This window comes from Homarus americanus, unplaced genomic scaffold (assembly GCF_018991925.1).
Source record: "Homarus americanus isolate GMGI-L3 unplaced genomic scaffold, GMGI_Hamer_2.0 scaffold50281, whole genome shotgun sequence".
Taxonomy (NCBI): Eukaryota; Metazoa; Arthropoda; class Malacostraca; order Decapoda; family Nephropidae; genus Homarus; species Homarus americanus.
This window is the reverse complement of record NW_024742338.1, coordinates 1,639,486-1,664,927: the sequence shown is the minus strand read 5'-3', so window position 1 is coordinate 1,664,927 and position 25,442 is coordinate 1,639,486. Positions and strand designations below refer to the sequence as shown.

Sequence of the window (25,442 nt, the reverse complement as noted above, 5' to 3'; positions counted from 1 at the left end):
CTTTAAGACGTCATGGCATATCTGACCAATGTTGGCTCACACCTTTAAGACGTCATGGCATATCTGACCAATGTTGGCTCACACCTTTAAGACGTCATGGCATATCTGACCAATGTTGGCTCACACCTTTAGACGTCATGGCATATCTGACCAATGTTGGCTCACACCTTTAAGACGTCATGGCATATCTGACCAATGTTGGCTCACTCCTTTATCACGTCACAACACACCTGACCAATGGCATTTCAGTCACAGCACCACTAACCATTCCCCCAGTACCAAAAACAAAATACATGTACTCCCTGTTTGACGCCAATACCTGTTGCTGTAGCTGTTTTTGTTGTAGTTGTAATTGTTGTTGTTGTTATAAGTTCGTGTAAACAATGAGACAGACAGACAGACAGCTGAAGCTTGGTGTTTAGTGAAGCAACATACCATCGTCTTTAAAAGGTTAAGACATTATACTCAAGGGGTTAAATCATCATGCACGAGGGGTTAATGGTCCATCTTACTCTGGGACTCGCTACTGTACTCAAGGTGTTGGCATTGTACTCAAGGGGCTTAAATCATCGCACTCAAGGGGCTTAAATCATGAGTCTATTGTTGCTGCATGTTGATGGTACCTGATGATGATGACAGTAATAATAATATCATCCGACCAATGATAGATCACAATCATATGACGTCATAACACCCGACCAATGGCAATCGTCACCCACTTGACGTCACGGTTCCTACCCAATGGCAATCGAGGGCGCCTCACCGTAAACAAAATCACTTCGGGGATAAAAAAAATAAATTAATAATAAATAAACAATAATGGCTGCCTTTTATGTTTTGATTATAATTTTATGCAGTTTTGGCAAGTAATCGACATTAATGCTGCCACTACCTCGAGCAAGTAGCGTTTAACCTGAATAACATATGTCAGTTGCCACACACACACACACACACACACACACACACACACACACACACACACACACACACACACACACAGCACCACCAAATAATCAAACATTAATTAACAAACAGACAATCCTCCTTCCACATATTTTCGGTCAGTGCCTCAATATATCGTTCACCAGCCACAGTCACCCACTATCATTGGGCCCTGGGCATGGTGGTGATGATGATGTTAGGTAAAAATGAAAAAGTTTAAGAAAAAATAATAACAACGAGAAGAAGAAAGCAGCACCACCACCACCACCACCAAAAACAACAATAATAATGATGGATCAGTCAAGTCAGTAGGTAGTGTGTGAGGGTTGGCGACCATGGCCCACCACCCCCTTACAACTCTCGGGGCGTGTCTACCAGCCTTCCCAGGTGAATTATCTCTACGGGGGCAACACGTATGATTTCACTCCTCCATCCCAGTCTCTGTCATCCCCTGCTCCCTCCCTCCCCCCAATACCCTCACCTTCCCTGCCCCCTCTCCTCCACCAGGCACCCCCACCTTCCCTGGCCCCTCTCCTCCACCAGGCACCCCTACCTTCCCTGGCCCTCTCCTCCACCAGGCACCCCACCGTTCCCTGCCCCCCTCCCCCCACCAGGCACACCCCCACCGTTCCCTGGCCCCCTCCTCCACCAGGCACCCCCACCGTTCCCTGGCCCCCCTCCCCCACCAGGCACCCCTACCTTCCCTGGCCCCCTCTCCTCCACCAGGCACCCCACCTTCCCTGGCCCCTCTCCACCAGGCACCCCCACTTCTGGCCCCTCTCCTCCACCAGGCACCCCCACCGTCCCTGGCCCCCCTCTCCCACCAGGCACCCCCACCGTCTCCCTGGCCCCTCTCCTCCACCAGGCACCCCCACCGTTCCCTGGCCCCCTCCCACCAGGCACCCCCCACCGTTCCCTGGTCTCCACCAGGCACCCCCACGTCCCTGGCCCCCCTCCCCCACCAGGCACCCCTACCTTCCCTGGCCCTCTCTCCCCACCAGGTACCCCACCGTTCCCTGGCCCCCTCCCCACCAGGCACCCCACTTCCCTGCCCTCCCCCACCAGGCACCTGTTACCTCCGCCTGATTCTTACCTGTACTAATTAATCTAATTAGGGAAAAATACAGTAATTATGTGACGTTTTCTGAAAATTAGGTTATTTGATGGTGTTGTTCTGTTTTTGGTCGAGCGGACACACACACACACACACACACACACACACACACACACACACACACACACACACACACACACACACACACACACACACACACACACACACACACACACACACACACACACACACACACACACACACACACACACACACACACACACACACACACACACACACACACACACACACACACACACACACACACACACACACACACACACACACACACACACACACACACACACACACACACACACACACACACACACACACACACACACACACACACACACACACACACACACACACACACACACACACACACACACACACACACACACACACACACACACACACACACACACACACACACACACACACACACACACACACACACACACACACACACACACACACACACACACACACACACACACACACACACACACACACACACACACACACACACACACACACACACACACACACACACACACACACACACACACACACACACACACACACACACACACACACACACACACACACACACACACACACACACACACACACACACACACACACACACACACACACACACACACACACACACACACACACACACACACACACACACACACACACACACACACACACACACACACACACACACACACACACACACACACACACACACACACACACACACACACACACACACACACACACACACACACACACACACACACACACACACACACACACACACACACACACACACACACACACACACACACACACACACACACACACACACACACACACACACACACACACACACACACACACACACACACACACACACACACACACACACACACACACACACACACACACACACACACACACACACACACACACACACACACACACACACACACACACACACACACACCCAAGGTCCCAGCCAAGTGCCTCTGAAACCCTGTACAACACGCAGGCACACTCACGTCTCACCTGGAGTGTCAACTTCTGGTGGCACTGTAAGAGGGTGTGTACTGCGTGTTACAGGAAATCAGTAGCTGTAAAGCCTTAGTGTACTGTACTGTATCTTACAACATCTTCTGTGCTGTAATCTGAGGCCTAGGGTTTTCTGCATATCCAATTCTCAGTAAAATATAACCTGATTATCTCTATTATCATCATCATCATCATCATCATCATCATCATCATCATCATCATCATCATCATCATCATAAGGTCTACAAGAATATATATGCCGGGAAAACCTTAGTAAAGTTCTTGTACCTCAGGATGAGTGATAGACAGCACTGCTGGTGGAGGAGCTAGACTGGCATGGCACTGTGCCAACATTAAGGTGCAAAATAGCCAGATAGTCAGGTGCTTGATAGATAGATAGATAGATAGATAGGTTGATAGATAGATATATATAGATATTCAGTAAAATGGCCATACAAGTTTACATTGGTAAACACACACACACACACACCTGCTCTATACGCCAGGAGGGTCACACGCCCGAAACAGTGCCATAGTTAAAGCTGACGTGTTGGAGTAAAAACACTACTGCCCTCACACTACTGCCCCTCCTACTGTCCCTACCACTGCCCCTCGCACACTGTCCCTCCACTACTGCCCCTCACTACTGCCCCACACTACTGCCCCTCACTCTGCCCCACACACTGCCCCCCACTACCCCTCACACTACCCCCACACTACTACCCCTCACTACTGCCCTCCCCACACTGCCCCACACACTACTGCCCCTCACACTACCCCACACACTACTGCCCCACACTACTGTCCCTCCACTGCCCTCACTACTGCCCCCACACACTCTGCCCCTCACTACTGCCCTCACACTACACCCCCACACACTCACCCCTCACACTGCCCCACACACTACTGCCCCACACACTACTGCCCCTCACTACTGCCCTCACACTACTGCCCCTCGCTACTGCCCCTGCCCCTCACTACACCACTATCACCAATTCTTTATAAATTTATGAACAATCTGCTCTGGCGATGGTGACAGTGTAGGTGGTGATTGTGGTACTGGTGTAGTATTGATGGTGGTGGTGATTGTGGTTGTGGAGATTATGGTTGTGTGGTGTAATAGGGTGTGGTGATGGTAATGGTGGATGTATTAAGGATGGTGATGGTGGTTGTAGTGATGGTATAATAGGAGTGGTGGTGATGGTGCTGTACTGACACTATGTAATCATAATGGTGGTTGTGGTGGTGATGGGAGATTGTGATGATGCTGTGGCGTGATGGTGTTGACATTATGGTGGCAAGTGATGATTGTGGTTATGGCGTTTTGGCTTGGGGGGGAGAAGGAGGGTAAAGGGAGAGAAGAGAGGGGGAGAGAAGGGTTCTGAAGATAAAAATGACGATCGCTCTCTTCAACGCAACACCATAACAATTTACAAGTACACACACACACACACACACACACACACACACACACACACACACACCAGGTAAACTTCAGCACGTGGTTGTGGTAGAGGAACACCTAATGGTTACCTAACACCAACAGCCGCGTGTGGTAGGTTGTGGTGGTGGTGGTGTGGAGTGTGGTAGGTGTGGGTAGGTGTGGGTGGTGTGTTAGGTGTGTGTAAGTGTGGTAGGTGTGTTTTAGTGGGGTGATGTGGTAACGATAACACTATGTAGCCCCTCACTGATAAACTGATAACGATATTTCCTTACCGCTAAAAATAAAAAGAAAAGCGAGGAAATACGTAGTGGTAAATATGTCCCTGGTGTTATGGCCGAGTTGACAACCAAACAAACTCCCGCGAACTATACTGGTTACAAGGGAAGCCAAAAGTGGGCGGAGTTTCGTCGATAAGAGCCAATCAACAAGCCGTGGGCAGGTTTTAGTTGATAAGAGCCAATCAACAAGCAGTACCAAACTATTGTAAACAAACTTGAGGTGTCGATGGCGGAAGTGTGTGTGGAGGTGTAGTGGAGAGTGACAGGTGTGTCGGGTGTGGTGAGAATGGGTGTGGTGGGAGAGTGTCAGGTGTGGTGGGAGAGTGTCAGGTGTGGGAGTGTCAGTGTGGTGGGAGGTCAGGTGGTGGGAGAGTGTCAGGTGTGGTGGGAGAGTGTCAGGTGTGGTGGGAGAGTGTCAGGTGTGGTGGGAGAGTGTCAGGTGTGGTGGGAGAGTGTCAGGTGTGGTGGGAGAGTGTCAGGTGGTGGGAGAGTGTCAGGTGCGGTGTGTGTCAGTGGTGGAGAGTGTCAGGTGGTGGAGTGTCAGGTGTGGTGGGAGAGTGTCAGGTGTGGTGGGAGAGTGTCAGATGTGGTGGGAGTGTCAGGTGTGGTGGGAGAGTGTCAGGTGTGGTGGGTGTGTGTCAGGTGTGGTGGGTGTGTGTCAGGTGTGGTGGGCGGGGAGTGTGTCAAGTATGCTGTGTGTGTGTGTGTGTGTGTGTGTGTGTGTGTGTGTGTAACCTCCCCGGCACAACACACCCGTCCACTCAGGTTACAGGTAGGGATACAGACAGCCTGGGTGTAGGTAAAGGGACTCTCTCTATCTCTCTCCTAAACTTATACTCATCCACTTAACCACACAACCACCACAATCATCATCCACCACCAATCACTACTATCGTTATCTACCACCATCATCATCCACCACCATCGTCATCCACCACATCAAAAACGAACGACATTAACCACACTCAAAAACCCCTTCTACAACCTATCCCTCGACAACCACAACCAAGCTGAAAAACAACATCCAATCATAACCCAACTTAACCCAACTTAACGCAAACCAAAGCTGACTTAATCTATCCACACCTAGCTTAATCAAACGGCCCTACCCAGATGACAACCTAACCTACCTTAACCTCCCCTAAACTAACCTAATCTAACCTAATCTAACCTAATCACACACACACACACACACACACACACACACACACACACAGCTTCATCCACGTAACCAACCTATCCCTTTTACATACAGTACCAGCCACCAGCCAGCCAGTTGATGCACCCTCACGTCTCACCCAGGAGCTCTCAATGCCAAGGCTCCCCACGTTAATTCTGACCCCTAACCCGTCTCCTTCACAGGCTGTATCTACTTAAGGTGTGCGTGTGTCTGTGTGGAGGGGGGAGGGGATGTTGTGTTTATTTATACTGTAGCTAGAGTGAGGTATTATTACATGGTGAGATTACATGTTTTTCAGTTACGATATAATAATAGTAGTAATAATAGTAGTAGTAGTATTAGTAGTAGTAGTAGTAGTAGTAGTAGTAGTAGTAATAGTGGTAGTCGCAGTAATAGAAATAATGATGATAATAATAATAATAATAGCAACAACAATAAAAAGTAACAAAAATAATAACAACAACAACAACAACAATAATAATAATAATAATAATAATAATAATAATAATAATAATAATTATTATTGATATTTGGTCAATTAATTCAACCCGTGAGACTGCTGGCCCATGGGGGGTGGGGGGGGGGGTAAAATTCTCATAAGGTTCGTAGGATAAATTTCCCTCTGAAGTGGTGACGTTGGGATGAATTTAAATCGTTAAATTAAGCTCCAGCGCTCATATGACCTGAACAATATATCATAGAGAGAGAGAGAGAGAGATCCTTCACTACATGGACCCAAGGCAGGAAACTTACGCTCTATCGGTCTCTCTTCCTCTCCTAGACCCAAGATCAATACAATATATTCTCCCTGAGTGAGCTGTGTTTTATGAAGCTTTACCGTGACACCACCACCACCACTACCACCATCGCCGCGAGCCAGCCAATCAACCAGCCTTCAACCACCATCATAAAGACTCACAATCTCACACGTCTCATAAAGTTTATATGTAGACTCCCTCTCTGAGCTCTGTATGTAGCCGATGATGAGGACGGTACCCTGGGTTACTGAGGCTCAACTCCTAGCTCCAGTCTCTACCGTCACTAGCACCATCATCACAATATTACAACGTAAACAAACATAATCTAAAACTGTTATTAACTGGGTCGTGTAAAATATGCCGTTGCAGCGACGTGAATTAATGTATATGATGATATTGGGTCCACCTCTCTTATAATGCCCTTCTTCCCCCTTGCCGCTGTCCTCTGTATCCCCTCCTTCCTCCTCTCTAGCTCCCTCTTCCTCTCTTCTCTCTACCTTTACCCCCACTTCCTCTCTACCCTCCCTTTCTCCCCCTTCTTTTCTTCCCTCCTCTCTACTCTCCCACCTTTCACCTCTCTATTCCTCCCTCCTCTCTACCACCCTCCTTCCTCTCGAACATTCCTCCCTCTCTCTCTACCTTTCGTCCTCTTTCTCACTAACTCCCTTCTTCCTTCCCTCCTCCTGCCTTCGTCTCTCTCCCTCCCCCTTCCTTCCTCTCTAACCTCTCTTTCTCTCCCTTCCTCTCCACCCCCTCCTCTCTCTCTCTCTCTTTCCCTCCTCTCTCCTCCCTACAAGGTATGAGCTCGGGGGAGGGGGTGGGGGGGGGTGTTACCAGGTGAGAAGATAATTAATGAGGCGCTCCCCACACCTTGATGTAATTATTTTACTAATTATTCTATTAACTTAGAGAGAGAGAGAGAGAGAGAGAGAGAGAGAGAGAGAGAGAGAGACCCCTTAAAGTAGCTTAGTCAATTCAGGACTCACAGCACTAACCAAAAACCATGTACATAACTAACTAACTAAATAATACCGTATTCAAACACACATTAAAATAATAATAATAATAATAATTCCCGCAGTGTATAAATAATTCAAAGTCTCGTATCCCTCCAGCAACAACCTTTAGGCAGACCAGCAACAGCATAAACTAACTCCCGCTTCAACATATCTCTTGAGGGAGCGACTTTGAGTTCATGAATATACGTATATACAACAATACTGTATATACGTATATACATAAACACCTATACAACATCCACACATAGTACACCAACATCTACACATATTCATCAACATCCGCACAAATACAAGAACATCCACACACACACACACATCCAACACCCACAAATATAAACCAACATCCACACACACACACATACACCAAAATCCACATATCCAATACCCGCCCACCGACACCCACACTAGACAGCTTATCTCAACACATTTCCCTCAGTCACTCGGGTTTTCTTGATCAGACAGACAGACAGACAGACAGACAGGAGCTTCACTGAATGCTGAAGAAAACTGATGGAAGAAACGTGACGAGGGTGTGGAAGATGCATTTTTACTGAGAGAGAGAGAGAGAGAGAGAGTATGTGTGTGTGTATCCAGTACTGACGTAACTTAACATTATCTTAATAAAAACTAACCTAACCTAACTTAAACTAACCTAATCTAACCCCCCCCCCCAGGTAGGATTAAGAAATCTAATCCTCAGGTGAAATAAACTGGGGGTCTAATCTTCAGGTGATTCAATTTTTAACGAAGATATAGAATCCCATTTTATTTCTAAATTATCAGATTAAAGTTGATTTAATTTTTCAGTAAGGATTCAAACTCCTGAAGCACAAACATTAACTGAACCACTGAAGCACAAACATTACCTGAACCACCGAAGCACAAACATTAACTGAACCACTGAAGCACAAACATTAACTGAACCACCGAAGCACAAACATTAACTGAACCACCGAAGCACAAACATTAACTGAACCACTGAAGCACAAACATTAACTGAACCACCGAAGCACAAACATTAACTGAACCACTGAAGCACAAACATTAACTGAACCACCGAAGCACAAACATTAACTGAACCACTGAAGCACAAACATTAACTGAACCACCGAAGCACAAACATTAACTGAACCACTGAAGCACAAACATTAACTGAACCACTGAAGCACAAACATTAACTGAACCACCGAAGCACAAACATTAACTGAACCACTGAAGCACAAACATTAACTGAACCACTGAAGCACAAACATTAACTGAACCACTGAAGCACAAACATTAACTGAACCACCGAAGCACAAACATTAACTGAACCACTGAAGCACAAAACTGAACCACTTACACTACTACAAAATAAAATGAATTATGACCACCCACTAGACACGTGTGTGACCCTTGAAAGAACAAATCTCTCGGGGCCTCACACAATGGCCTTCAATAACGGGTCGGTGTGAAGATCCCTCGGTCGAGATTGAGAGCTGGATATCGAGTTATAACTTGGCGATGGGAAATAGCCAGAGAGAGGCGAAGTGGTGGCGGGAATAATCCAGACATGCGCGAAGTGGTGGCGGGAATAATCCAGACATGAGTGAAGTGGTGGCGGGAATAATCCAGACATGCGCGAAGTGGTGGCGGGAATAATCCAGACATGAGTGAAGTGGTGGCGGGAATAATCCAGACATGCGCGAAGTGGTGGCGGAATAGTCCAGGACATGAGGAAGTGGTGGCGGGAATAATCCAGACATGCGCGAAGTGGTGGCGGGAATAATCCAGACATGAGTGAAGTGGTGGCGGGAATATCCAGATGCGCGAAGTGGTAAGTGGAATAGTCCAGACATGAGAGTGAAGTGGTGGCGGGAATAATCCAGACATGTGGTGGCGGAATAGTCCAGACATGCATGAAGTGGTGGTGGAATAATCCAGACATGCGCGAAGTGGTGGCGGGAATATCCAGACATGCGCGAAGTGGTGGCGGGAATAATCCAGACATGCGCGAAGTGGTGGCGGAATATCCAGACATGAGGAAGGGTGGCGGGAATAATCCAGACATGCGCGATGGTGGCGGGAATAGTCCAGACATGAGTGAAGTGGTGGCGGGAATAATCCAGACATGCGCGAAGTGGCAGGAATAATCCAGACATGAGTGAAGTGGTGGCGGGAATAATCCAGACATGCGCGAAGGTGGTGGGTATCCATACGTGCGAAGTGGTGGCGGGAATAATCCAGACATGCGCGAAGTGGTGGCGGGAATAATCCAGACATGCGCGAAGTGGTGGCGGGAATAATCCAGACATGCGCGAAGTGGTGGCGGGAATAATCCAGACATGCGCGAAGTGGTGGCGGGAATAATCCAGACATGCGCGAAGTGGTGGCGGGAATAATCCAGACATGCGAAGTGGTGGCGGGAATAATCCAGACATACGCGAAGTGGTGGCGGGAATGACTCTCACGATCTGGGTAAAAGACCACAGACCCTCATATCCCTCTCAAGTCTGACCCGACATTCCTTTCTGATTTGAAAATAACCCGAAAGAAAAGAAAAAAAATATATATATACCAATAACAATAAGCACCAAGACAATATATACAACCGTCTCGTGACCTTGCTAGCCATCCAGATCAATAACACTTACTGACTCTTCCTAATACAGAGAGCCAGTACGACTTTTTTTTCCCCGGCACCAGCAGTATATAGTATGTAGGTCAGCTCATACACTCTTTGATGATGATGATGATGATGATGATGATGATGATGATGATGATGAACCTTGACACCTGAATCGCCCCCCAGTCAAAGCGTCTCAAAGGTGAGTGAGTACAAGCCTCTTTAAGATCTGGGACACTGGACCATTCATTACCTCCTCCCTCCTCCTTTCTCCCTCTCCTCCTCTCCATCATCTCCACCCCATCACCTCCTCTCGTGACGTCATCAGTCAATTTGTGGACCCAGAGAGAGAGAGAGAGAGAGAGAGAGAGAGAGAGAGAGAGAGAGAGAGAGAGAGAGTCACACCCTCACACGTCTCCCCAGGACACAAACCATCTCTCCTTGATCAAGTGCGCCATCTCCACCAGTCACCATCTCCTGCTCACTCACCGCTCACTCTGCTCACTCATCCTCACCACTACCTGCTCACTCATTCCCTCACTCACTCGCTCACTCATTCCCTCACTCACTCACTCGCCCGTACCTGACAACCAAGATGAAGACAGCTGCCAGGACCTAGTATTGAAGACCCACCGAACCTAACCAAAACCTATCCTAACCAAAACTTATCCTAACCAAACAAAACCTAACCTAACCAATCTGAATAGGCTGGAATGTCGTTAGTTGTATATTATGATTTCGAGTCAATCTGAAGCCAGTTTATTATTGTGTTATCACTATGGACAAGTTTGTGTTGGCACCTTAGTGTGAGTTTACGTCTGTTTAAGCTAAATTTACTTTGGCACCGTGAGCGGGTCGGGTGCTGGTACTGTCGAGCCCTGAAATGAGAAATAAAGCCTCAAATTTGACTGCTTTTCCGTAATTTTCGACCTGACTTGATCCAATTTGCCTAATGTTTTATGACCTGACTTGAACCAATAAACCTAACTTGTTTTTATAATTATTGACCCGACTTGATCTAATTAACCTGTTTTGATAATTTGTAAGTTCAAGTGTAAAATAAATGGAAATCTGTAAGTTCAAATGTAAAATAATGAAAACTTGTAAGATTATTTAAAGCTTGTTGATCAAATACAAAATAAATTAGCTGGCAAGATTAAAATTAAAAAAAAATTAAGCTTGGAATTACATTTTAGTCTTCGTATTTCCTGTATACATTTTTCCTGTCGGTGTAAATCCCTTCTTATAAATATTTTCTCTATATTGTTTATGTTATACAAATGAACCCGTCTGTATAGTATATATCAGGTGCCTAAAAGAGAGCTCAGGTTCTCAACTCTGTATTTTTCTGGCTAAATAAACTGTTTCAATTCAATCCAATCTCTTCAATTCCTTTATATAATATTTTTTAGTCAACAACATGAGGCTGATAACGTAACTGATAACTAGACAGAATAACAAAGAAATGAGCTCTATTATGAGTTAGGTTAGGTTAGGTTACGTAAAGGTAAAGGTTAGGTTAAATTACATTATATGAAATCAAGTCAGGTTAGATTGCCTTTCGACATCACATAACGACCCACACACACAGCAAACTCAACGCTCAAAAAAAACATATACCACACTATCCAGCTGCCGTCAGATCAGTGTGGTGACTTCCCGCGGCACATCACCGCCACCACCAGGTCACTGAAGAGAGTCCTTGATAGAGCGATGTGACACCCCTTGATCACGCGCCTGTCTTACGAGTCTTACTATCATATGAAAGATTATTATCGTGTATTAATAAGGCTGTTTTCTTGATCATTATACTACTAGTTATCTTACGAGCCTTATTATCACACGGAAGATTACTAACACGTATAAATAATGATGATCTTGCGTGATTCCTACGTGTCCAAAACGACTATTAATCTTTGGTGTTTTCTTTATTAACCTAACCTAACCTAACCTATGAACAAAACCCTAATCTAAACTATTAACAAAACCTAACCTAACAACAAAAGCTTAGCTAACATAAGCTAACCTAACTTAACAACAAAAGCTAACCCAACATAACCTAACCACAACACCAACTAACACCCTACCCTAAAGACGAGTACTTAAGCTAACTTGGCCTTAACTCAACTAAAACGGCTACCCCCCTTAGGCCTAACCATCTCGACAGGAGGACTAACAAGAGTTTATAATCCACACATTCCCCACCCCTGGCAGAATTGGGTCATTGTGATTTGCATAACTTAATTGAAAAGGAAACCCAAGGTGGCACATTGTTCTGCATGTCTGGGAGGTGCTGAGTATTCATTAGCCGGGCGGTGTGGTGTGAGAGAGAGAGAGAGAGAGAGAGAGAGAGAGAGAGAGAGAGAGAGAGAGAGAGAGAGAGAGAGACTAATTTTTCATCCAGATATTCATATACATTATTATACACTTCCTGGTGATTCACACACACACACACACACACACACACACACACACACACACACACACACACACACACACACACACACACACACACACACACACACACATTCACACATTCACACTAGTCTCCCCGACGAATCATACGCACACTTTGTAGTCTTTTAAGGCCAATGGTTTAAGCTGTAATTCTTTGAAGGACGATAATCTTAGTTAATATCCTCAAGGTACAGTTAAACCATGGTCCTCAACAGGTTAAACCATCGTCCACAACAGGTTAAACCATCGTCTTCAAAATCTCAATATACCCCCAAAACAGTGATTAATTAACTGCACATTATCTTCTAACGTATATAAGTTTTTTACGCCCATAGATAACTTATGACAAAGAGAAGATAAGAAAAAAAAAACACCCATGATAAGATATATAGGCATTAGTAACATTATCACCATACGCCTTAATTATATTCCCGATAAAGACACCAAAATATACGCCTGTGTGAGATATAAAATAGAAGCCTTCGTGATATACTTAATATATCTTGGAAATATATTAAAACATACTAAATGGTGTTATGTTATTTTGCCGAAATAGGTGTGTGTGTGTGTGTGTGTGTGTGTGTGAGTGTGTGTGAGTGTGTGTGGGTGTGTGTGTGTGTGTGTGTGTGTGTGTGTGTGTCGTCACCTTCCACCGAGTACCACTACACTGCAGGACTACCTCAATTCAACACTGGTGGGTGATGTCAGGATCCACTTATGTTACTGGTTTATCGTGGTCCATTGTAAGACTGGATAGCACGGTCCAGCACTGGAGTATCCTGGTCTACTACAACGCTTGTTTATCGTGGACCGCTATAACAATGTCTCGAATGTTCCAACACTGGTCCACTATAATTATCATCTTTATCGGTAACTCAGCACCGGTACAACACAACACATCCAGCTATCACCACTGCAAAAGTCTCCTCCAAACCACCGCAATTTTTTCATTATCTTCCAAACAAACCCCCAAAAATGTATTCCACGTTTTTTTTCTTATCTTTGCAAACTTTATCAAACAAGTTATTTCACCTTGTAACACTAAAACACTGATAAATGCACAAGGGAGTTCTGAGAGTGTGAGATAAGGCGTGTGTATCACTTCCTGGGCTAGCCGCTGGTAAACAAGAGGAGGTGGGCGGAGGAGTGTGCGGTGGGGCCAAGGGAGAGAGAGCTTGCATCACCTCCCCTCACCTCTTGCCACGAGAAGCGCTCATCCAACAGTGGTGGGGAGGCGACCGAGGGGAGCCAGTGTGTGTGTGTGGGGGGAGAATGCATGACGTACGTGTGAGTGTGTGTGTGTTTTGTGCGTGTGGGGTATGTATTTATGTGTGTGTGTGTGTGTGTGTGTGTGTGTGTGGGGTCGTATTTATTTGTGTGTGTGTGTGTGTGTGTGTGTGTGTGTGAGCGCACAGTCAGGTGAAAAATACACGCACACACACGCATGCAGGCACACCCTTACACACACACACACACTCCAATTATTTATAAACACTTTGTTTTTGTCAACATTTATGCATCAAACTCTCTCTCTCTCTCTCTCTCTCTCTCTCCCCACATTATCAACACTTATCTACCACCACCAGAATGCCTTGTCTTGCCCAACCTACATTGACAAACTGGTCAGAATCGGGTCGTTCTCACACACGGATCGCTGCACCCCTCCCACAGTGGAAAGACACTCGCTGTTGCTGAGAATCTCTCTTGAGCAATGTCTTAGTTACACCAATACAAACCATTCTATTGTACTGTACTAGCAAGACCCAGACGGCGGGTTCCACAGTGTACGGGAAAGAGGAGGGAGGGGAAAGTGCGATGCAGAAATATAAGTGATGGAAGAATAAAACAGAAGAAAGGGAAAAAAATGAGAAGAAAAATAAAAAGATTTAGCTTTAACGCACACACACACACACACACACACACACACACACACACACACACACACACACACACACACACACACACACCAGGGCCAATAATAATAATGTTTAACCTCGTCAAGAATTTTTTTGTATTGTACATATGATGAATTCCCAATCAAATGAATAACATTATTCTAGTAAACAATGTTCTTTGCTGTTTATCGGGTGGACATTTACACACATTCACTGTCAAACTCTCAACATCCTATCTATTGAAGGTGTGTGTGTGTGTGTGTGTGTGTGTGTGTGTGTGTTCAACTAACTTTACAATGTTAAGTGAAAATGTAGTGAAATCTTAGGGATCACTTGAAGATTAGATACCCCCCAGCTTATTTCACCTCAAGAATAATCACCCTAAAGCTAACTCCTCTATGTAAAATTGAGAGGTTAATTTACATGTGAAATAAGCTGGGTTGTCTAAGCTTCAGGTGCTCCGAACTAAGAATCCATAGGAGATAATCAGACCGGAGGCAAAACTGGCAATTAATAACGTGTCTATGCAGAAAAGTGAAAAAAAAAACTTAGATGAAAAAATAATGAAAACTGAGTCAACTATATACAATTCATCACCAGGTAATGCACGTAAGATTTTCATCACACATTTGTGCATGCTGCCTGCATCACCCCCGGTCACTTTCATAATACAGGTAGCCTAAACTGGCCTGCCAGTGTACCACGACTGAATTCATAAATTACAGTCACCCTGAGTCATGCCAGCCTGAACTTTACTCCACATTCAGAGAGTTTAGGTTTAGTTTTGGTGGTCCTTATGTTGTGTTTAGCTGTAATGGTATATACTTCATGCTTCCCTTACTATCAAGATTAATGTTGGCGATAGTAGAGCGTAATGACTGGCCAAATTGTCTTACCATTTATCTTTGTTTATACAGTATACCTTCACGGTCTATGTACACTGTATACCTGCATTGTCTATAGTGTATATTGTACTGCACATCCTGAATGGTAAGACAATTCGGCCAGTCATTATGCTCTACTATCGCCAACATTAATATATACTATATACCATACACAGTAAATAATCCTTGAAACTTTTACCTCTAACAGATGGTAAATTGTAATTAAATATCTCCTTTTACAAACACAGATACTGTCCCTTGCAGCAACCAACCTATTCCCCCAAAAAACCCAAATAAATGAAAAAAATCTCCTGAACATTAGCCTCGATTATTTCACTAAAGATTAACCACGCTAATCAAATCACCCCCCCGCCAGGTAGAATTAGGGTGTTTAATCATCAGGTGGAAAAGGCTATGTGTGTGTGTGGGGAGGGGGGGGCTGGCTTAGTCATCAGGCGATCCACAAAATTTTTATCTACGGGGTATTTGGCGAGTGTGGCAACATGTGATCAACACCGCAGCCATGTTGTCAATGGGTCACACCACGAGGCAAGATATACACATATACAGTAAACACAGAGCAACAACAAACATAACATTTTAAGTCATGTGGTTGTTCATATCATTGTATACTGTACTGTACCCCAGTGGTGGAGAGCAACTCTGGAGGTTGTGCAATGACCTGAGGCTGAGAACCCACCACCCTACCCCACCCCACCCCACCCGTGTGTATGAGCAGTCAAACAATCAGTACAGTATTAGAAGGAATGGAGGCCAAATATATTACTAAAGTACTGTACTTGTATCTTATTTTTGAGTACTGTATTAAACTTTCCAGGATTATTAACTTATGTGTTTCCAGTCATAATGAGGTGACAGAAGGAGCATAGTATGAACCTAAGAATTACAGTAACAGTACTGTACCTATAATGTAAAATAAGCACGTGAATAAGACCGTCCAATAGTGTCTAATATCTCCATTGTGTAAGACTATGGCATAAAATCAATTACAAATGGTTACAAAAACCCAACTAACCTAACCTACCCAAAGGTCTTAGGATAGACTGGCTCATGTATATCTCTCACAAATGATCTCATGCCATATTCTCACACATCAGAGATGGTAAACAACTGCCTGAGGCCCTTATTCACGCACACACTTAACATAATTCTTAAGTAACATAAGTTCACCCACTGTCTGCCAGCCAACTATCATTAAAACTACTCAAATTAATAGCCCTGGAAAGTTTCTTGTTGGCACTGGAACTAATACTCTCTTTCACACTTAACAACTAGGTATTGTAAAATCTCCATCACAGCTAAAAGGGCGGCTGGTTATGGAGAGTAACAGTACACTATTATCGAGGTTTTGTGTATAGATAGAAGACTGTTTAGGCCAAGAGATGCACAAGTTTAAATGTAGAAAGGAAGAGTGTCAGGGGAATTGGTCTAGGTAGAATGATATGGGGAGAAATTTGTGATACATGACATCAAAGTAGAGAACCTGACGAGAGAGGCTGCAAGAGATCACGCCATTCAAGTAATCATGGCTGACCTATGTAAACGTGGAAAATGGCCGTAAAATGATGATGGTGATGATGTAACCACTTTTCATCTCCACCCTCCTAACTACTCATCAGCGTATCACACTTACCGGTATATTTACTGAAGTGGATTTATTTTGTGGCACCCTAGTCCGTGTGAGTTACTGTACGAGCCTGGTAACTGGAGGAAGTGTAAATAAGCGTGGTTGTGTTCATGAATTCAAGCAGTTTTGTTTCATGTCTGTCTCTGAGCATAATAAAAATATCCTACACTGGTTCTCTTGGGTAATATACTGAGGTATAAGACACAGCCATCCACACTTTCCTGACTCTGGTAACTGCTTCTTCTCCTTCACTCCTCACCTCCTTAACCACATCTACTAATTCACGAGTGTCCTATACATCCTTTTTCTCTTTACCTCATTTTAATCTATCTCAAGTCCTCAACCCCCCGCCACACACACACAACTGACTCTTTCCTGTTTTAATTTACTATTCACTGATTAACCTCCTTCCCAAACCTTCATATCATCTAGTTTTTCCTCATTCTTTCACTTCTTTCCATATTATTCAGGGAACTTCAACAGGAAATAGTCTCTTTATCAGTCACACCTTTCACTTCTTCACTCCACCTAACTGTTTCTGTGTTTTGTATCTTATCTCTAGTTCCCACATCTGAAGGTGTCTGAAGGAAAGATATTCTTTAAGTACTTCTTCAGAGATATTTCACCTTCAATCTAGCCTCTGAACACCATCAACCATTACTAATCTCACATATATCTTCCTTAGTTTCTCACCTCCAATCCTTCTCCTTTATCGTTTATATTTCTCAGTACAGGGGTAGTGGTTATCTCAAGACTCCCAGTACTCAAAACTGTAGTGTCACATTATATATCACACATACCAGCAACTAACCTCCTCATTCACCCTGTCTTACATTTTCTCCTTATCATAACCATTCTATCAGGAGCAGATAAACTGTACTGGTTTTTTTAGGTATTTTGGTGCAGTCAGACCTAAAGCTTAACACATACTGCCGGTTCTCTTCCCTGGACCAAATGCTCTCTAACCAGTCGGTGTCATCCCACATTTCCCTCTGGATCAGGGGTTCTCAACCTGTGGGTCGCGACCCCCCAGGGGGTCGCGGAGGGTTGGCTGGGGGGTCTAGAAACCTTGGGAGAACTTGGTAGCTTTGGGAGAAGAACTTAGTACATCAGCAGGAACATTACCAAAACTTTCATTTCAGTGATACGCCAGTAACCTAGAACACACAACATAATGTTGTGCCGGTGGAGTAGGCACAACATTGATGAATTAATGATTGTTTTCTCTTTTTTCCCCTTTCCTTCTCAGAAAAATTTGTAAAACTGAAATGGCTGATGGCAGGGGGTCGCGTGGGTCGCGTGTGTTTCGGGGTTTTGAGAAAAGGGTCGCGAGTTCAAAAAGGTTGGGAACCACTGCTCTGGATGATCGTCTGTTTTAAGCTATTTTTGCCATCCCACTCAAATGTTTATGTTAGGTTTGGGTAAAAACATCCATGAGGAATTGATTAAGAGGCATATAATCATTCTCTCACCTATTTCTCTATTAATATCAACTCCAGTATAAAGGTACTATGAGTTCCTCCCTTCTATCTATTTCCTCAATTACATCTTCAAGTTCCCCCAGAAAAAAAAAAAACCTCCATCCTCCACTTCCATGCCCCATATCATTCAGTACAGTTTTTTTGGGGGGGAAAGTCACCTTACCAAACCTTGCCAAAATTGTGACTTTTTTCCCCAGTCACCAAGGATATATATTGCTGGCACTCATCACTGAATGTTATACAGTACTGTACCTACTTTTCTAGCTCCAACTTACCTTACCTTTACCTGGCTATTCATATGTTAAGTCAATCTGTGCCCAGAGTTTAAAATTACAAACCACTGCTTATGTCCAATAGTTATAAAGGTACTGTATTTTAAACAGAAAATGAGGTAAGGTAATCTTAAAAGGTGTTCTCCCATCTTTCTTTTGTGGTATTTCCTGTCTACCTCCTGTTGCTCAAGGCTATCCAATCTTAACAAATGAATTTCCTTCACGACACTTTATCACTTACTGTGTGTACAAAATTAAAAATACGGTCACCACTGTTTCACCTTATTGGTTGAGTACGTGAGTGTCATGTGTTGATACAAGGTTCTCTTAAGAGCACACCAAGAAGGAAAATACGATGAAATAAAATTATGAAGCATGAGTTTCAGCTAAAGCACCACTATGAAACTCTTATCAGCATTATCATACAAAAAAAATAAAGATAAACAAGCTGGTTTAGAACCTATTTTCACATGCTTGACGAGCCTGCTTCACAGGCAAGATTTTGAAGTGGATTAACAACTGGCTAGAAGACAGGCAACAAAGAATGGTAATAACTGGAATACATTCTGAATGGAAAAAGTTTCTCAGTGAAGTACCACAAGGTTCTATCCTTGGATCCATCCTGTTTATGTTCTACATACTGTACAATAAATGACATTGATGAAAACTTATCGAGAACACATTGTCAAATTTGCATTTGGGAAGGTAACAAGTCAAGACAATGTCACAACAATGCAGAAAGACCTGCATGAACTATTCAAATGGTCTTGTGACAGGCAAATGCTTAACTTAAACATTACAAAATGCAAGATCCTACACATAGGATAAAACAACTCTAATCACAACTACTTTGATAAAAACACCTTCCTGAGTACTGTCGATAAGGAGAAAGATCTAGGTGTTGTGATAGATTGTTCAATGAAGGTGATGCAACAAGTGAGGGCAGCAGTGTGAAAAGCAAACCAAGATTTGGTAACTATAAAGCGTACCTTTGAATACCCCATACAAAGATAGGAAAATGCTCCTTCAACTGTACTTATCTCGTGTATGTCCCAGTTTGGATCACTGTACACAAACATGGAAACCTCTACCTCCAGGAAAACCTAACATCCCTAGAAAAGGTACAACACAGAACAACTACGATAATTACGGAACTACGTCATCTCAATTATCCAAGAAAACTGTGGGCCTTAGACTAACAACCCTTCAGACAAGGCACACTATGGCAGATCCCATTGAAATAATCAAAATCCTAAAAGGGATGGAAAACGTGAAACCGAGCCACTTCTTCATGATGTCACGCATCACCAGCACGAAGGGACATAACCACAAGCACACCAAGTTATCATGCAGAACTAACATAATGAATTACCCTGTACTTTTTCACACAGAGGGTAGTAGGCCAGGGTAGTAGGCCAATGGAATGGTCTACAAGCTCAAGCTGTGGAATCACAAACAGTACTGGGCTTCAAAAAAGGCCTTGACAAAATTATCAAGAACAATGGAGGGATCCTACAAAGGTCACTGGCCTCCTTCCCTCGTCATAGCCACCTCTAGTCGGTGACCATTAGGTAAATAGGAATAATCTGAATTAAGCTAATACCGCTACTGTATATTACTGTATACAGTACTGTATGTGTGTGTCAATCTATATCTAAGCCAAATATTCTCTGAAGAAGCATTATACAAATTTTTTAGATACTGTAACAAAAAAATCAAATTGTAGCCTTGTAAACTTGATTTTTTATGAAAAAAAAGGAAAAAAAAAGGGGCGTTATGTTTAATACGTACCAAAACAATATTTGGTCAAAATATTACAAACACCACTGACAGTAGCAACATTCTGAGCCAGTGACAAATTAATGGACTTAAAATGTTTTACTTATTGCTCTATCCAGGACCAAAGTTCTTCATCTGCATATCCATTTTATCATCTACCTGTACTTTTTGATCTTACGTGACACCACAGTTTTGGGGGGAATTTTTTGAAGCTTCAATGGTCGTTTTGCATGCCAGTGCAGTATATACGGTACCTGTATTGGCTCCCATGAAGATTTAAGAACTACTGCTTATTTCACATGATGATTTAACACGCTAATGTTAAATGTGGGAGGTTAGGTTAAGTTCGGTTAAGTTAGGTTATGTTAACAATAGGGTATTTAATCATCAGGTGAAATAAGTGGGGGCTCCTAATCATCACAAGCGACAGTACAATCTATTTAACATTTTATAATCAAATAACATCATCTATGCAGCACAGCAATATTAAGTGGTTTTTTTAAGTGATATCAAACATAAGTATTGAGGTAACACGAATCTCCTTAACCTCAACAGTTCTCATAAAAATTAACTTCATTTCTATATCTTCACCAAAGTGTTTGACAATACCATGAATCCTCGCATTACAGGACTGGGAGGGAGAGACTGAAGACACATCATTGTCATAACCAGAAAACAGCAATGCTAAACTGCCACTAACTAACTCATCCTAAAGGTAAATATTACATAGCTGTGTACTTAACCCCTTCACTACAGGGATGCTACTTTTAATATCTTATTTGCCTAATGCCAGATAATTCTACTCGGATCAGAGGAGGGCCCATACGCAAGGAGTTAATTGGCTATGAGCTTTAAGATTAGTCTTGTGTTATCCACTGGACATCAATTTTTGCCATTACCAGTAAATATGACCCCAAATGGGTCAATTATGTATTGTCTCATATCATCCATAGTATAAAAAACTCTTTAAAAAATTCCCCCAAATCCATAAGTTGTCTATATTACTCATCCCTCCCTTTGGGTATTAATGGTCATCATATATGGAAAAAAAAATCATGTTTCTAAAGTTTTTCTACCAGATTTTCCCATAATTTTCATATCTCGCTAAATACTGTACTAAATTTACATTCAGGCCAGTAAATTGTTCAGGAGAACAATTTCTTGGCTGCATACTGGGATGCAGTGCCCCTGCATGCCAAGTGTGGTAAACATCTTCACCTGAACATGGTACAAGTATTTGAAAACAAAAATTCACTGATAAGCTTTTTTTCAGATACCGTACTGTACTGTACTATTAATGGCTTTCACCTCTAGATGCATTCCCAGATCTATAAGTGAAAACAACTCTTTGGTTTAAACATACAAAGGCAGAATACCGATATTGTTCACCTCACCTTTGATATTTGTAATTAAAAACTGTGTAACTTTTTACAGATTTCTGATGAGACTCCCAGGTAATACTGAATGGAATAGCTACCAAAGACCATATGAATACAGTATACAGTAAATATATATACTGTATATATAAATAAAAAGGCAAAATACTTAACTAACTTTTTCCTAAACTTTTTCTTCAAGGATATAAAATAATATTCTTGTTTAAGGTCTATGGTAATTGACCAATAAATGTACACAAACGAGGATATTTGGAGATATTTGGTATTAATTATCATCACTATCTGGTTCAACTGCATCAGGAGAAAGATACAAGATATCATAATCATTATACTGTACCTTGCGGGTCATACACAAGAGACTTACCAAACTTCTTCTCACACGCTGACCCAAGCAACGATCGGAAATGCAGTTATATAGAAAAAGTAACAGTGCGGTAAAATCCAGAAGATATAAAAAAGAACACTTTATAATTTAAAATACCTGTAAATGAATACTGTACTGCAATATTTTTTCCTGATTATATCTATTGCATTTATAAATGATATACAGTACAGTAATACAAACATAAAAAATTATTACATAAAGCATCATAAATCACTAACTACTGTATTCTAAAATAAACAATATACTGTGCTGCACTATGTCAATCTTTTGGATTTTACCGTCTAAAAGTAAATCAGTGTACTCACTCCTCCGCTCTTCCTCCGCTGCCTCTCTTCAGTTGACTCTCCACGATGACTTCTAAATAATTCCATAACTTTAGATAGACCCGTTCTGAGGAAGAAAAATTAATATATAATTTAGTAACAGATCAATGTAGAATTAACTGCATTAGCTGATATTTCTTTTTAATACTGGAAAGAGAAAAGCAATCTAAAATATTTTACACAGCAACATCCCAAGTTTGTTTATAAAATGTCTCGTTGTTCAGTTCTTCTCACACAGAGATCATCTTTGTTGTGAATAATTATTACAATTACTGTACTGTACTTCAGTTACTCAATTCTGCATCATTTCGAAAACTGGAGGCTTAGTTTTATAACAATGTCTTCACTCATACTATTGAGATAACTCCATTCTCTTTCCATATTTACACATTTTTACTGGGATCAATTATCAACAAATTTGGGAAAGAGCAAAGAAACACTGATTGTTCTTCACCTGAGGGAAGAGGAACATATGGGTGACAGATGAGTCATAGCAGGAAGCTCCGAATGTAGGAAACTGACTAACACAGACAAATACGTAGTGTTTACAGCAAAATCAAAAGTTATCTACATTGAAAAAGTGAGTAGCTAAGTTCATCAGTCTTACCTGCTGCTATCAGGAGCACGATTTCTTGGCTGCATACTGGGATGCGGTGCCCCTGCATGCCATGTGTGGTAAACATCTTCACCTGTCTGATGTTCAACAGGAGTAACATCACCACTACGCCGACCACTGCGACTGCTGCCGCTTGGTGACACTAAAGTGTGCTATAGAACAGAAAATGAAAGGTCTAATAATATTTACACAAGAAAATATATTTATAATAATCATGAAATTTGTCTTGTTTAGGGTAATTCTTACACTTACCATCATGCTTCAGTGATGATGATAAAAGCTGTAAATGTTGTCATGTGTATCAGAGAGCATTACAGGGACCAGCAGCTTCACTTCTTTAATTACATATTAAGCTGTAGCAATGCTATTAGCTAAATATTAGATAGATACTAGGACTGCACAAAATGTTACCTGATTCATTATTCTGCATGTTCTTCAAGTGCAATGTTCAGTCACAGCAACATCAGAGTTCCATAAACACAACAGGTACTACTGAGCATAAATATGGACATGAATGGGAAGGCTGAAAAGTCTCACAGGTAATCCAGCCAAATAATAATGCTGCAGTTGTATACTCTTAGCATGAGTGATCATTATGTATAAAAGGAAAAGATGACCATAGACCCACCAGTCTCCATTTTCTACTTCAACTACATTTACATACAATATATTCTACGGTGAGTTACATTTATAGGGGATACAGTACTGTAATTAATCCTTCTTTATGTAGATATTCATTCTAAGCTGGAATGTATTCAGATGCTGTGGTAATATGGGGGAGAAGAACAATGAACAGATTATCCCCAACATCACTGGAACATAAATACCAATAGTCTTTGTTATTAGATATGGACTCTCAATGTGTACTCGTAGCATTTGGGCCACAAACAACATCTTGCTGAGTAACAGATTCATGGTTACTAAATCACCCTGATGCCTCACTGAATAACATGAGGAATGAAGTACAGTACAGAACATTACATACTTACAGGCAAATAGTCAACACTTAGTCTGTAATCCTGTCATGCAGACTAACAGATGAACAGTACCTAGGATACATTTTACAAAGACAGAATTTGAAAGTTTTTTATTACACAGCTTCAGGCATGAAATGAGTGCAAGAAGATTAATGTTAAATCGTGTGGCTTTAAGCTGAAACATGCAAAAGCACATTAAAATTTGGCATACAAACTAAGAGAAGTGATTGTGTGCATTCAAACAGTGACAACCCCATAAATGTGAAGGATTAGTTGAATCCAGAGTAGTGGTACAGTTGAGACACTTACAGTATACAACATACAGTATCTGGAATGAATAACAACCTGCCTAACATGAATTAAGATAGCATACAGGTGTAATGTACTGTAAATGCATAACAAAATCCTTAAACTATCACCTTCCTACAGTTACACACAAACAGCAATCACAACTTGTGTCTGTTATTGACAAGAAATATGTAGAGTATAGTATATCTCCCTTAACAAAACAAGTATTAGTTCGTATGTTTTTTTACAAATGAAGACTATTCAAGTGAATAATCAGAAAGCATCATTACATTAAGCTGTTATAAAATTATTACTGGAGCAAAAATAACATAAATCTGCATCATAAATAAATATTGTATAAGATTACACCAAAATAATCTCTAACATGATCCTCACAGAGCTGTAAATGTGATCAGAAGACACTGAGTAATGTATCTTAAACTCACTACAGTATACAGTTCATGTTCCTCCATCTTACATCACACATCCCTCTCCTTCCATCAGGTCCCCCTCAGTATGCTAGCCAAATGTTTTACACTAACACACACATCACACATTACAGGTACCAGAACAAATTTCAATCACAAACAATATATACCTTCATCTCTTCACGATAC

General features: G+C 42.3%; 1 protein-coding gene across 5 annotated transcripts in view; it reads right to left on the bottom strand.

Moving 5' to 3' along the window:
• The window catches only part of LOC121876850, a 242,024-nt gene that overhangs the window by 83,022 nt on the left and 133,560 nt on the right, over positions 1-25,442 (bottom strand). For all 5 annotated transcript variants that reach the window (XM_042382317.1, XM_042382312.1, XM_042382314.1 and 2 more), the window contains 2 exons: positions 23,552-23,712; positions 22,927-23,011 (listed from right to left, as the gene is read on the bottom strand). In XM_042382317.1, coding sequence (XP_042238251.1) covers positions 22,927-23,011; positions 23,552-23,712 — 246 coding nt within the window. The remainder of the gene's footprint in view (positions 1-22,926; positions 23,012-23,551; positions 23,713-25,442) is intronic.